Genomic DNA, 14,249 nt, shown 5'->3' with positions numbered 1-14,249 from the left:
ACTTCTAAAAATAAGGAGGTGTTCTTTTATGAATTAACATAAATTATATTAGGTTTTTGGCCCGTGCGTTGCACGAGCTGAGCTAAACTTCTAACAAATAATTTAACAAAAACTCAATATAAAAGAAGACCTCAATTGAAGAACGAACATAAATTTTTGTGAAGTTCTATGCACATTCTCAAAACATATATATAACACTATAAATAATAGTGTGATTATCTATACTTAGCGTGAACAATTTATAAAAGTTTGTCACACTAACTATATTCACACTAAAGAGGATGAAATTATAAAAATTTACAATTTAGGGATGAACTTTCATATCTTATTGTTACATCATTTTTGTCCACAATACACACTTGCATGACTAACTTTTATATTTTTATTCACATTAAATAAAGTGTGTATTATTTATCAATAAGGGTTGTCTATAAAAAAGCTTTGAAAAATCTTTAAAAAAAGCTATCTGTAGATGGCATTGGGTGCATCCTTACAATAGTATAACGGATTTTGTTATTCATTTGTTTTTGTATATGTTACATTGACATTATTCAAAATTGTTAAATCAACATATTTGAAAACTAAAACAACATGCAATCTTTTTTATGTTTGGGATCACATCATCTTTAATTATTTCTAAATATTTATTATCTATATTAAATATTAATTAAAACCTTATTTTTTGAGTATTTAAAATTTGGAAAAAACGTTAAACCATGAATTAACTTACACGTACATATTCTATATTACTACATATAGTGACAACGATTCATCACCTTTGGAAAAAAACGACACATATCAATGTTTATGATCAAATAACTAACTTATTATTTGATTTGGTGGGCATTGTAACGAAAAAACCTCGATTAATGTAGACCAACTAAAAAAACCATCTGGATTATGGCCACCTCCCCCCCCCCCTCCCCCGCAAAAAAACGACTTGGTGGAACATCACCAAGGTTCGAATCCCTGTAAAAGTATATTAAAACCAACCAAGGTTTCTGGGTCTCACTGCCAGGCAGCGTTGCAGGGTCGCTAGTTTGATAGGAAAACTTCCTCTACATGACTAAGGGGTTCATGGACATTTACGCTTTTAATGAGCATAACTAGGTTTTTGCATTTGAATCTATATCGATATCTACTTTATTATATGTAATCATACAGCTTAACTTCTACGACTATTCTTTAGGCATATGTTTTATGATAATTTAGTATGAAATAAGATATAAACGTTCAACGCACGGGATGTAATCTAGTATAATATAAATTTTAGTATACAAATGCTAAAATTACTTCAAAAATACGTTATCATACTAATCATCATACAAATAGGTGTTGATATGTGTTTATTGTATTGTATTGTTATGAACAAGAAACAATGTGTTGAAATTTTAAATAAACTATATAATAATCCATATGTTTATACTTTGTATCATAAATTTTTGGTTAGTGAGATGATTTACATACTATCAGGCTTTGACAAAAATAAAAATGATCACGATTAGGCTATGACAAAAATTAAAAATGTCGTTAAACTGTTTAAACAAAATTATGAAGTTCATATTGGAAAATCGATAAATGATAAACCAATTATTTACTTTTGGTCCAAGGAATTATCAAATCGATAATACGACTCATGATGATACTCATTAGTTAAACGAACGGCTTAATAACTATCAATGATTAATGTACTGCAAATTATTATAATCAAATAATGTATTTCTTATTAATTAAACGTAAACAAGATATCTGGTGAACCATCTATACTTAAACTTAATAATCTCAAATATTATTCTTTTTAAAATTATAATTATGTACCTTTTCTTTGTCATTTATTATTAAGTATTGAATGCGAATGTTAAAGATCAAATTTAATTATGGATGCTATATGAGGTAGAAAGACATTGTTAAAAGTTAAATGTAGTAAATGTCATTAATATTTACTATAGATTTAATTTGGAGATATGATCTGGTACTAAATGTGAGAAAAGGGAGGTAGAATAGGTAATACACATTCTCATATGTGTGTTGTATAATTCGATAAGAGAAAACAGTACAAAATAGTAGGTAAAGTCGTACGTTAGTAAACATGATAGGTAAAAAGGCATGGGAAAGACATGGGTTTTTTTCCCCTGTTTCATGTGAGTCGACAATGTTTAATGAAAAGGCTCTTTATCAAAATATAAATTTGTTACTATTACTTCACACATTTTTATAAGTAAATTTTATATTTATTTTTCCATAAGTGACTTTTTCTTTTAAGTAGTGAAGCCTTTATTAGTTAAATACAAAACACATACCTCGTATTTGTCCATAAACTATAGACAATATTTGCACTTGGTAATCAAAATGAACACATGCATCATGCAGTCACTTTATCAAAAAAGTATAACTAGGTCAACGTTGATTCGAATTAACTTGCATAGCTAATTAAGAGAACTAAAAACTTAATATTAGGGGGTTGTGCATTGCACAATCGAGAAATCGCTAGTATAAATACACAAGAAAGTGAATACAATGTGGTGTTACGTTCAGAATAAGCCACGTCGAATTAAACTTGAACAATAGTGGGTGAAACCACTTGGTTGGTTGGCTTCTTCCTCTTCTAATATTTGTTTTCTACTTTATGGCCGACCGAACATCCTAATTATTAACCGATGGCAATGGTCTTATGCAAGTGTTATTATATCATAAAATTCTTTTAGGTGATTTATCAGTTTTCATAAGGATATTTTGATATTTATTGGAGTAATAATGATAATAGAAACAACCGCCAAACACTGTATATCCAAATGTATTCCACCTCCATACGTATGTACTGATCATTTTATTTGCATAATTAGTGATTGATCTTCGTAACACTATCAATATAGCCAATGTATCAAAACTATACCCTCTTTTTTGGGGTTTACATATTCATATATTGATCTTCGTAAAACTATTGATCTTCTAGAACATTTATTAGGTAATTTATCATTTTTCATAAGGATATATTGATATATATTGGAGTAATCTATACACTATATAAATGATTACTTAGGTTTAGGTTTTTTTAAGTTAGTCCTATGTGGCATTCCTTAGAAAACAATCTATGCACTGTAAATCCGACGTGGCTTTTGTATAGCAAACATAAGGAGGCGGTTTATGTAAAATGGCGGTTTTTTTGTGTAGGCCCGTGCGTGACTAACTTTCCCTAACTTTGAAAATTTGAAAAGTGAATCTGAAATTTAATTTTAATAACCATGTAGAAGTTCAAAAAAAAGTAGGTCGCTTTTTACAACTCAATACTCAAACAACTGCCATTTATTTAAAATTAATTTGAATGTTCAAATTGTCTGTACATTAATCTTATGCGCGACATATACATATTTATAATCAAAACCTTATTCCATTGAACCATACAACAACCAACCGATTATAAACTTATATTTAATTACCACCATGTCTACCAAGGAGATCATGAGATTTAGATATTCTGAAGCAAGAAAACACCGTCGATTGATTATGTACTTGAAAAAAGGTATGTGCTTCTATTAACTACTCATTACGGAGTACGTACTTATTATATATATATATATAGATTTTGTAAACAGTGTTCCTATTATGATATGATATGTTTAGTTTCTTTAGGACTTATACTATATATATGTTGGATTTTATGTATAAGACGCTGATGTTTGTAGATATGTGTAGAGGTTGATTTCAAATATATATTTTTTTCTTTTGGTGTAGAAAGGTATATAATCAGAGCACATATTAAATGTTGGCAATACGTTTACATATTTTGTATAATAATATGGAATGCCAATGTCTATGCAGTGAATAAACGACAATCGTCAAAGTGTATATCGTTTATTGCTAAACGAAAAAGAAAGTTAATTATGCTTAAAAAAAAAGGCATTCGAGGACGCGATTTGAATGCGTATCATCGCCATCAACAATATATGATGTATAAAATGTCAAATCCAATTGTAGCTGGTGCTAACGGAAGTGGATGTTCAAATACAGGTAAAAAATTTCTTTTATCGGAATAGTAATTCAAAGAATACACTCTAAAAAGTTTGCACATGTTTGTGTATGTTGTTCACATTTGTAAGACTTATATCATATACATGAATGCCAGTCTCAAGTACCTCAATAGTAGCATACCTTGGTAGTACATCAAGCCAACAATCGATATCTCATTTAAATAAAAGGAAATCATATGGATGTGGGAGTTCTTCACATAAGCCCAAAAAAAGGAAGGTTGTCAACCTACATAAATCAGCAATTATACTTGATGACGACGCTGCTGATAACCATAAAGAAAGTGATTCAGAAGGTAACTTTATGTCTTCGTATATATAAATATAGATATAGATATAAAATTTATTATTATAAAGATCAATAGAATACTGATATTTATTAATATGTAACAGGTTACTACGACCATGGAGATTGTGTACATAAATGTCGTTCTTGTGGTGCTTACATGTGGCAGCAAGAAACTAAAATTGGTGGTGCAAAAAAATCTCGACATGGTTATGCATTATGTTGTTCACATGGGAAGGTCGTTCTTAATGTGTTTCCAAAGCCTCCACCACAGCTATTGGTTGATCTCCTATCTCATGAGCATCCAATGAGCAAGCATTATATTGAGAACATCCGTGCATACAATATGATGTTTTCATTTACATCTATGGGTGGGAAAGTTGATCATACAGTCAATGATGGTAGTGGTCCATACACATATAAGTTACATGGCCAAAATTTTCATACAGCCGGTTCATTGGTACCTCAATCGGGAGAGCCTCCAAAATTCTGCCAACTGTACATATATGATACGTTAAATGAGTCAGCTAATCGAATGAATGCCATGAAGTTTGTATTAAGATATGTTTTCAATTGGATTTTGAAAACTGTTCTTACTCAGTGGTATCTATACACTACATGTGTATATATATTATATATATGGTAATCACTTATATGTTATTACATCTACCTGTGCAGATCCGGCAGTAATGAGTCCAGCAGACGCAACAAAGAACTTAATTTGGATCTAATTGAAGATATAAAGACCCTTTTGGATACAGTTGACAGTCCATTAGTAAAATTGTTTATAATGGCAAGAGATCGGTATTCTCAAAATGATCAAGAAAGATTTATTATTCAACTTATAGGTAAAAGAGACAATGATGCCCGTAATTATACTCTTCCAACTATAGATGAAGTGGCCGCTCTCATCGTTGGCGATTTTAGTTCAACTGATAAAAGAGATATTTTGCTAGAGAGTCACAATGGACAGCTCAAAAGAATAAGTGAACTCCATCCTTCGTACCTTCCTCTTCAGTATACATTGATATATGTGTATGGTGAAGATGGATATCATACTGATATTCCTCATAGTGAAAGTTCCCAGACAAAGACAAAGAAGAAGAAAACAGTTACTATGAGGGAATATTTTGCGTACACCATTCAAGAAAGAATGAACGGTTATTCACTTTTACTTTACTCACGAAAGCTGTTCCAACAATACATGGTTGATGCATATACGATGATGGAAATAGAGAGGCTTTCATACGTATGCCATAACCAAAGCAATTTACGGACAACAAGCTATAAGAAAGTTGAAGAAGCCGTTCAATCTGGCATTACAGACGGTTCAACTATTGGCAAGCGTGTTATTATACCATCATCTTTTACAGGGGGATCAAGATACATGTGTCAAAATTATCTAGATGCAATGGCACTTTGAAGACGATTTGGCAATCCTGATATATTCTTGACATTCACATGTAATCCAAAATGGCCAGAGATACAACATCATTTGAAGAAATGCGGTCTTAATGCTGAAGACAAGCCACAAATTCTATCCAGAATGTTCAAGATGAAGCTTGATGCGTTGATTAAAGATACAAAGGATAATCAAATTTTTGGGCGTGTTGTCGCAGGTAATTAATTTGTCTCGCATACTTTGGTGTACTTTTAATTTAGGTACATATTACGATAAATAACGTTATCAATAATTTGATGATTCCATAATTCAATTATAGGTAATGTATCTTGTGCATTTGTTTGATTGTAGTTGTCTATACAATTGAGTTCCAAAAGCGTGGTCTTCCTCACAGCCATATATGTATATTTCTAAATGAGAAGGATAAGCTACCTACGCCGAGTCACATAGACCGTGTCATATGTGCTGAAATACCTGACATCAAGACTGATCGTAGATTGTATAACTTAGTATCGGAGTACATGATTCATGGTCCGTGTGGTGTTATGAAACCATCAAGTCCATGCACCGTGAAGAACAAATGCACCAAAATTTTTCCAAGGAAGTTCTGTGATGTAACTTATGTAGATGATGATGGGTACCCTGTTTATAGACGTCGAGATAATGGGGTTGTAGTTAGTAAGGGGGGAAACGAGTTACATAATGGATTCGTCGTTGGGTACAATCCATATTTGTTAAAGAAATACAAGGCTCATCTGAATGTTGAATGGTGTAATCAGGTTGGTTCAATAAGATATTTGTTCAAATATATAAATAAGGGTCCAGATAGAGTTTCATTTGAAGTGTACGATGTGGAGAAAGAGGAAATTATTGAGTATTATGATGGCAGATATGTGTCTGCATGTGAAGCTGGCTGGCGAATGTTCTCATTCGAAATTCATTATAGGAAACCTGCCATTGTGAGACTACCCCTTCATCTTGAAGAAGAGCATCATATATTCATATTACATATGATGAGAATAACATGATTGATGATTTTTTAAACTCATCTGTAAACGTATCTAAATTCAAGGGTTGGATGGAGTGCAACAAACTATATAGAAAAGCTCGAAGTTTGACATATATGGAGTTTCCTGAAAGCTTTGTTTGGAAGGCTGGGAAGAATAAGTGGCTTCCTTGCAGTCCTTCAAAACCATGTACCATTGGTAGACTTTTTCACTCTTATCCTTCCACTGGTGATTTATATTATCTCAGAATTCTATTGAACACTGTCAAGGGTCCTACATGTTTTGAAGATATAAAAACTGTGAATGGTAAGACATTCCTCACTTTTAAAGAAGCATGTTCCGAGCTTGGTTTGCTGGATGACGACCAAGAATACATTAAAGGAATTGAAGAAGCAATCCATTGGGGCTCCGGAAGTTATTTAAGATCCATGTTTGTTAGGCTTATTGTATCTGATAGCTTAAGCAAGCCTGAAGAAGTATGGGAGACAACATGGTTGCTATTATCTGATGGAATTCTACACAAACAAAAAATCTTATGCAGTACTCCAGGTTATAAGTTGTAATACTTTTGAATTTACATTTATATTAATCAAATTATTTTTTCTTTCACTTATTAGATAAATCGTTTAAGTTTAATTGCTGCTAAAAATTCCAAATTACTAGATAAAATAAATGCTGATTTTTTTTCCTTTCGTCAAAAACAGGTCTTATTTTATCTGATGAACAACTCAAGAACAAGACGTTAGTTGAGATAGAGACAATTATGCAGCGTAATGGTTCAACTTTGAAAAGAGTTTGTAATATGTCGTATCCAGATGACAGTCATTTTTCCGGAGCCTACAATAAACTAATTGAATCAGCACTGTCATATTCTGTTTCAGCTCTTTGGGAAGAACATGATTCCTTATACAGTAATCTAACTCAAGAACAAAAAACTGTATATATGAGAAAGTATTGAATGCTGTTGAAAAACAAGAAGGGGGTATGTTTTTCTTATACGGATATGGAGGTACTGGCAAGATGTATGTGTGGAAGACTTTATCTGCAGCTGTACGTTCTCGACATGAAATAGTCTTGAATGTAGCTTCCAGTGGAATAGCAGCTCTGTTGTTGAGTGGTGGTCGTACGTCACATTCTCAGTTTCACATTCCAATAAATATCACGGAAGATTCTATGTGCTCAATTAGTGCTGATAGTGATCTTGCTGGTCTTCTAAGAAAAACTAAGTTGATCATATGGGATGAAGCACCAATGATAAACAGACATTGTTTTGAAGCTTTTGAGAGAACATTGAGGGACATTTTACAAGCAAACGACATGAACAATGCTAACAAGCTTTTTGGAGGGATACTTATAGTATTTGGTGGTGATTTTCGTCAAATCCTTCCCGTTATGTCTAGGGGTGGAAGACAAGACATTGTAAATGCTTCTATAAATTCGTCTAATTTATGGAAACATTGTATTGTTTTAAAGCTAACAGTAAATATGAGATTGAGTGCTGGGTCTTCAAATGTGGAGCTGGAAAAGACCAAAGAATTTGCTGATTGGATATTAAGAATTGGGAATGGTAATGTATCTGAGCCAAATGATGGAGAAGCAACAATGGAGATTCCCAAAGATATTCTTCTACCTGAGGCAGACGATCCTCTAAAGTCCATGATTGACACAATATATGATCAGTTGGAGACGAGCTTATCAAAAGCCAGGTATTTTGAAGAGAAAGCCATATTGGCTCCAACAAATGAAGTCGTTAAGAAAATTAATGATAAGGTTATGGAGATGCTGCCAGGTGAAGAAAAAGTTTATTTGAGTTCAGATAGCATTTGTAAACAAGACAATCCGTCGAACTCCAACTTAGATTTGTATACTCCTGATTTTTTTAACAAAGTTGAACTATCCGGACTTCCAAATCACAAATTATGTCTTAAAGTTGGAGTTCCGGTAATGTTACTAAGGAATGTTGATCAGACGGCTGGTTTGTGTAATGGAACTCGACTTTTAGTACGCAGACTTGGTAAACATGTTATAGAGGTTTCTATTATTACTGGTACGAATATTGGAAACGTTCATTTCATACCAAGAATGCCATTGACCTCCTCAGACAAACGCATGCCAGTTAAATTCCAGATAAGGCAGTTTTCTGTAGCACTGTGTTTTGCGATGACCATAAATAAAAGCCAGGGTCAAAGTTTGTCTAAAGTTGGCGTTTACCTTGAAAAACCTGTTTTCACTCACGGGCAACTTTATGTTGCACTATCTAGGGTTAAGAGTAAAGATGGGATAAAGATCTTTATTGCTGACAATGAAGGTAAACGAAGTAGGTATACAACCAATGTTGTATACAAAGAGGTATTGTAGAAGGTCTGATTGTTATCATCCTTTAGGGTAGGTGTTGCTTTTGAGAAAAAGCCTACAAACTCCACTTCATATGCTTAATAAAATATAATTGACTGTTTTTTCTCTATAAATTCTGACCAATTATTTGTTGTTTTTATAGGGAGTCTTGCCAGTGTATGATTAATGTTAGCTATATTTGATGCTTGATATAGTATTATACGAGTATCTGGGAGATACTTTAGATTTAAGTATGTGAAGGAAAAACTTCTACTACTGAACTTAATGATGAAATTGCCTCCAGGGTAGAACAGGTATGATATACATTTGATTGATATATGTTTATTTACTTGTGCATACACGTTTTAATTAAAATGCCGTGTATTCTAATATACGTATTCCAGGTTCAGGTGAAAGTGAAAGATGAATATGGTGAAACGTCTGTCGTTTTATTCGTTATGTGATGAAGCTAATAATGAAAACTACTCATAGTTTGGTTGATAAATTGTGAGTATGAAAAAGTAGTTGCTTTTTTTCTAGCTATAGGTAAAGTATGCTTTTTTGGATAAGAAATATATGCTTTATATTATTATCCAGTATTAGGTCCTGGAAGTGTGTAGAATATTAGTAATGTTGTGTTTTGGTTGTAACTTATGAAATTTAGTAAAAAACTAACTCAAAACTTTGGGCTTAAGTGTTGAAATTTGGTTGTTGAATGTGATGGAATGTGTTTGTGTTTCAAAGAATACTTGAGGAATTGTTGCTAAAAAATGATGGTGCAGTATGTGTTTAATAGGTTAATGGCATATGGCTAAAGGGTATTGAAAATTTTGCAATAATGGTCTTTATGAGTTTGATGGTGCAGTATGCCATATTAACACATACTTATTTTAAAAAATTTATTGTTGCATATGAACACCTGATTTGACGACAATTTTGACATGGTATTAGAAAATGGTGATCACATTCGAACTTAAATTGTTGGCCGATGCCGATGTAGCTTTTGCTACTACTAGATCAAATTGACAAAAAGGTCACTTTAGTTCAACAGGAAGCTCGAATGACTTGATGATATGTTTTTATCCAGCGTAGCACGTTATTTTATTTCTACTTATTTTCTTTTGTTTACCTTTTCAAAAGTAGTTGTTTGACAAAAAACAAAATTATGAAATTATAATAATCAAATCATTTTAATAGGAAATCTTAACAATAACAAAGGATATGTATATTTTAACAAATAAACTTACACACTTATTGGAAGATTACTAGGAAATCTTTTTAAAGATAACCCATTCTGAAATTAATAATATAATTAAAACATTTAATCCGTATTTTTAAGTTGTAAATAACCTATAATGCCTATAATCTAAGGATGACATACAAAATCCAGATGAACACATGAAACCCATTTCTTTCATAAATAATGTGGTCATGGGTTGGGTCAATACAACTAATAAACTATCAACTACAATCCATTATCGATATCATTTTTTTAATATAGACTTATGCCTGCACAATGTAACTGCGATGGGGTAGTGATAGTAGAGGTGGTGGTGGTGACGATGGTGGGAGCGGCAGCGGGGACGACGGTGAGGGCGGTGATGATAGTGAATGTAAAAGTAATTAATATTGAAGGTGGTAGTGCAGTTATTTTATGTGTTGAGGGATTTATGCTGTAAATTATTTCCTTAAGGATATTATAGGTATATTAGAGGGAGATTTTTAAATTAGTGAATAAAGATGAGGGGTATTTCTGGTTTTTCAAAGACATAAAGTTTATTAAAAAAAAAGGTAATTTATTTTATTAAATAATATAGATAAATAAGTATACAATATATTTATATTTATATTTATTTTTACTAAATAAACAATAAGTTGCATGTATCATTCCAATAATCCTATCATGTTTTTACAATAATGTCTATGAATCTATGATACACAAAAAGTTCATGTAATTCTTACATTATGTTGTTATTTTTGTTAATGATTTTTAATTGAAAGTGGCTATGTGGTAAGAGAAAATCATAAAAAATGAACATGTAATATAGAATGGAAATAATAAAAAAAAATTAAACGAAATAGGGTGACTCGAAAAAAAAAAACCTTTTGATTCCATTCACTATTGTTTGGCACCAACAAAAATTGAATATAAATAAAATTTTAAAAAATAATAAAAATAATACTAATATCATCAAGAAAGTTTTTTTTGTTTTTTCCATTCTTTACGATTATTAGAGAACGAAAATAATTTTCAAAAGCTTCGTTCTCATTTTCATTCTTCATTACAAACAAACAAAAGAACATTTTTCTAATTTTTTTTTCTCCACTTTCCATTCCATCATGAACACCCACTTAATGTTTTGTTGCTTAAGTTGTTCACATGGATTTATAATTGACGCTATTGTTATTTATCTTCATATTTAAAATGTTGTTGGCTTACCCAGTTATGTTTTAAATTGTTTATATGTGTAATTGTTTAAATAAGAAAGCTAAAAAAATTAATTAAGGTTGTAAGCGCATCGCGCGGGTCTAAGCACTAGTAATGATAACATAACAGCAGCCGAACATTGTATTTTTGTCACTACCTTCGAATGGACCTAGATAAACCGCCAATGTATCCAAATGTATTCCACCTTCATACGTATGTACTGATCATTTTATTTGCAAAAGTTAACGATCTTCGTAACACTATCAAATGGACCAACAAAACTATACCGTCTTTCTTGAAGTTGTAGCTGTATTATTCATAACATATTCTTTAACCTCCATCACTAAAACCCGTAAAAACAATCCCGCGCCTGAAGCAACGGGCGCTTGGCCTATAGTAGGCCATCTCAATCTTTTTGGAGGATCATCGAATCCTCCCCATATAGTATTAGGGTCCATGGCCGTTAAATATGGACCCATATTTACCATTCGGCTTGGAGTACGTAAAGTATTGGTAGTGAATAGTTGGGAGATTGCTAAGGAGATTTTCACTATCCATGATGCTATAGTTGCTTCTCGTCCCAAATTTATGGCAGCTAAGCTTTTGGGATATAACTACGTCATGTTTGGAGTTTCACCTAATGGTCCATATTGGCGAGAAATGCGAAAAATCACCTCTCTTGAGCTGTTATCAAGCCGTCGCTTGGAGCAACTTAAACATATCCGTGTTTCTGAACTAAAGCATTCTATCGAAAACTTGTATGAGCAGTGGAGGGAAAAGAGAGATGGGCAGGGGAAAGTGTTGGTGGACATAGTGAAATGGTTTGGAGAATTAGATATGAATGTCATGCTTAGAATGGTTACTGGGAAACGGTACACCGATGAAGAACAAGATATGGATAGGTTTCGGGATGTCATAAGAGAGTTCTTTTATCTGTTGGGCCTTTTTGTGGTGGCTGATACCCTTCCTTTCCTAGGATGGTTAGATATTGGTGGTCATGTAAAGGCCATGAAAAGAGTTGCCAAAGATATTGATTTTATGTTTAGCAAATGGTTGGACGAGCATAGAACGAAGAGGAATTCTGGAGAGGCTATTGGTGAAAAAGACTTCATTCATGTGATGATCTCGGCTGCAGAATCCGGAGGTTTCGCAGATTATGATGCTGATGCGGTTATCAAGTCTACTTGTCTGGTATCATATGCTCTGATAATAACAAATTTGCCCTGCATAACTTATATCATAAATACATGTAATTATATCCTAAAAACATAAACAATTTTATTTTTTGTAATTTTGTTTATCCTGATTAGTTTCCTTGCATCTTGTAGGATATAATTGCAAGTAGTGCAGATACTATCACGGTGATGTTAACATGGACTCTTTCGTTGCTATTGAACAATCCTCATACTCTTCGAAAGGCTCAAGAAGAAATAGATAGCCATGTTGGGAAGGACAGACAAATTGATGATTCAGATATTAACAATCTAGTATACCTCCAAGCTATTGTAAAGGAGGCACTGAGGTTATATCCAGCTGCACCTTTAGGAGCTGCAAGAGAATTTTCAAAAGATTGCACTGTTGCTGGCTACCATGTCCAAAAAGGAACATGGTTGATGGTTAATATATCAAATTTACAACGTGACCCCAAAATCTGGTCAGACCCATCAATGTTTAGACCCGAGAGGTTTCTTGCCCAGACTCATATGAGTGTAGATGTTAAAGGGAGAAGCTTTGAGTTGATCCCTTTTGGTGCTGGGAGAAGGTACTGTCCTGGGATAGCTTTAGCCCTTCAAATGTTACATATAGTTCTAGCTACTTTGCTACAAAATTTCGACATGTCTACACCCAATGATGAACAAGTAGATATGACCGAGAGTGCTGGACTGATAAATGCCAAGGCATCTCCACTGGAAATTCAAATCACGCCGCGTTTGCCATCCATTATATGGTAATAGAATATATATGTGTATATCTATATGCACTTATCGTTACATGTAACCACCGATATGGTAGCTTTACTGGTAAGACATCCTGATCGGAAGTTTGGGAAAAGACCTATCTTTATTAGAACCTCACGACCCATTAGGTTGTGTACATCAGAGCCAAAGTTTACTCAGAAGAGCGATCCCTCTCCCCTTACCCCTTTCCTTACTGTTATATGTATTAAAGAAAGTAATTTCCTATTTGATGTTTCCTTATTTACTAAGTTTCAAGTTTGAGTTGTAAGCCTATTTGAGAGACCTAAATCAGATAACTCTGTGTTTGTTGCTCTGTTTTCGTTCAGCCCAGCCCATCTTTACTCTTTCTGTTTTAAGAAATGACACTGCTTAAATTAATCAAGATATACAGTGTGCATATCATTTTAATTTGATGTATGTGTATGCAATTTAGAGAATGATAATGTACTTTTTTCACATGTACTCGTATTTTTCTTTAAGATTCTGCATTTGAATAAACGAAAGGACTACTCACCTTATGATTTTCCATTGAATACACCAAAAGCCTAGCCCAGCCAGATCCTACTGAAGTACTGATATAGATGATTACCTGATGAACCGTAAAGACTTTTTCTTAAAAAAAAAAAAAATCCAGAAAAGATAATGTAATTTACGAGTAACATGTAACTTTCTCTGACTTTCAACAAAAAAGACAAAAACATGTTACTTTCTCTGGACCGTGGCAAGCTGCCAAATTAATGGAAATGTTGCCATCAACAAAGAAGATGAATTCATTAAGTAAATGACGTTTAATGCTTATCTTAATCATC

The 14,249-nt window shown here is 32.8% G+C and overlaps 3 protein-coding genes across 3 annotated transcripts; all 3 read left to right on the top strand.

The window, feature by feature from the left end:
- Positions 1 to 3,956: 3,956 nt before the first annotated feature.
- Positions 3,957 to 5,734, top strand: LOC122588246. Its single transcript, XM_043760366.1, has 4 exons — positions 3,957 to 4,008; positions 4,124 to 4,321; positions 4,419 to 4,860; positions 4,990 to 5,734. The coding sequence occupies exons 1-4, from the start codon at positions 3,957 to 3,959 to the stop codon at positions 5,732 to 5,734; spliced, it is 1,437 nt and encodes a 478-aa protein (XP_043616301.1).
- Positions 5,735 to 7,740: 2,006 nt separating this feature from the next.
- On the top strand, positions 7,741 to 9,078 carry LOC122588245 (ATP-dependent DNA helicase PIF1-like). The gene has a single exon (XM_043760365.1). The coding sequence runs from the start codon at positions 7,741 to 7,743 to the stop codon at positions 9,076 to 9,078; it is 1,338 nt and encodes a 445-aa protein (XP_043616300.1).
- Positions 9,079 to 11,703: 2,625 nt separating this feature from the next.
- Positions 11,704 to 13,753, top strand: LOC122590018 (cytochrome P450 CYP82D47-like). Its single transcript, XM_043762356.1, has 2 exons — positions 11,704 to 12,673; positions 12,811 to 13,753. The coding sequence occupies exons 1-2, from the start codon at positions 11,750 to 11,752 to the stop codon at positions 13,432 to 13,434; spliced, it is 1,548 nt and encodes a 515-aa protein (XP_043618291.1). The 5' UTR covers positions 11,704 to 11,749; the 3' UTR covers positions 13,435 to 13,753.
- Positions 13,754 to 14,249: the final 496 nt, after the last annotated feature.

Source organism: Erigeron canadensis, chromosome 2, assembly GCF_010389155.1.
Source record: "Erigeron canadensis isolate Cc75 chromosome 2, C_canadensis_v1, whole genome shotgun sequence".
Taxonomy (NCBI): domain Eukaryota; kingdom Viridiplantae; phylum Streptophyta; class Magnoliopsida; order Asterales; family Asteraceae; genus Erigeron; species Erigeron canadensis.
Note: the sequence above shows the minus strand (reverse complement) of the source record. Positions and strands in the feature narration are given on the sequence as shown.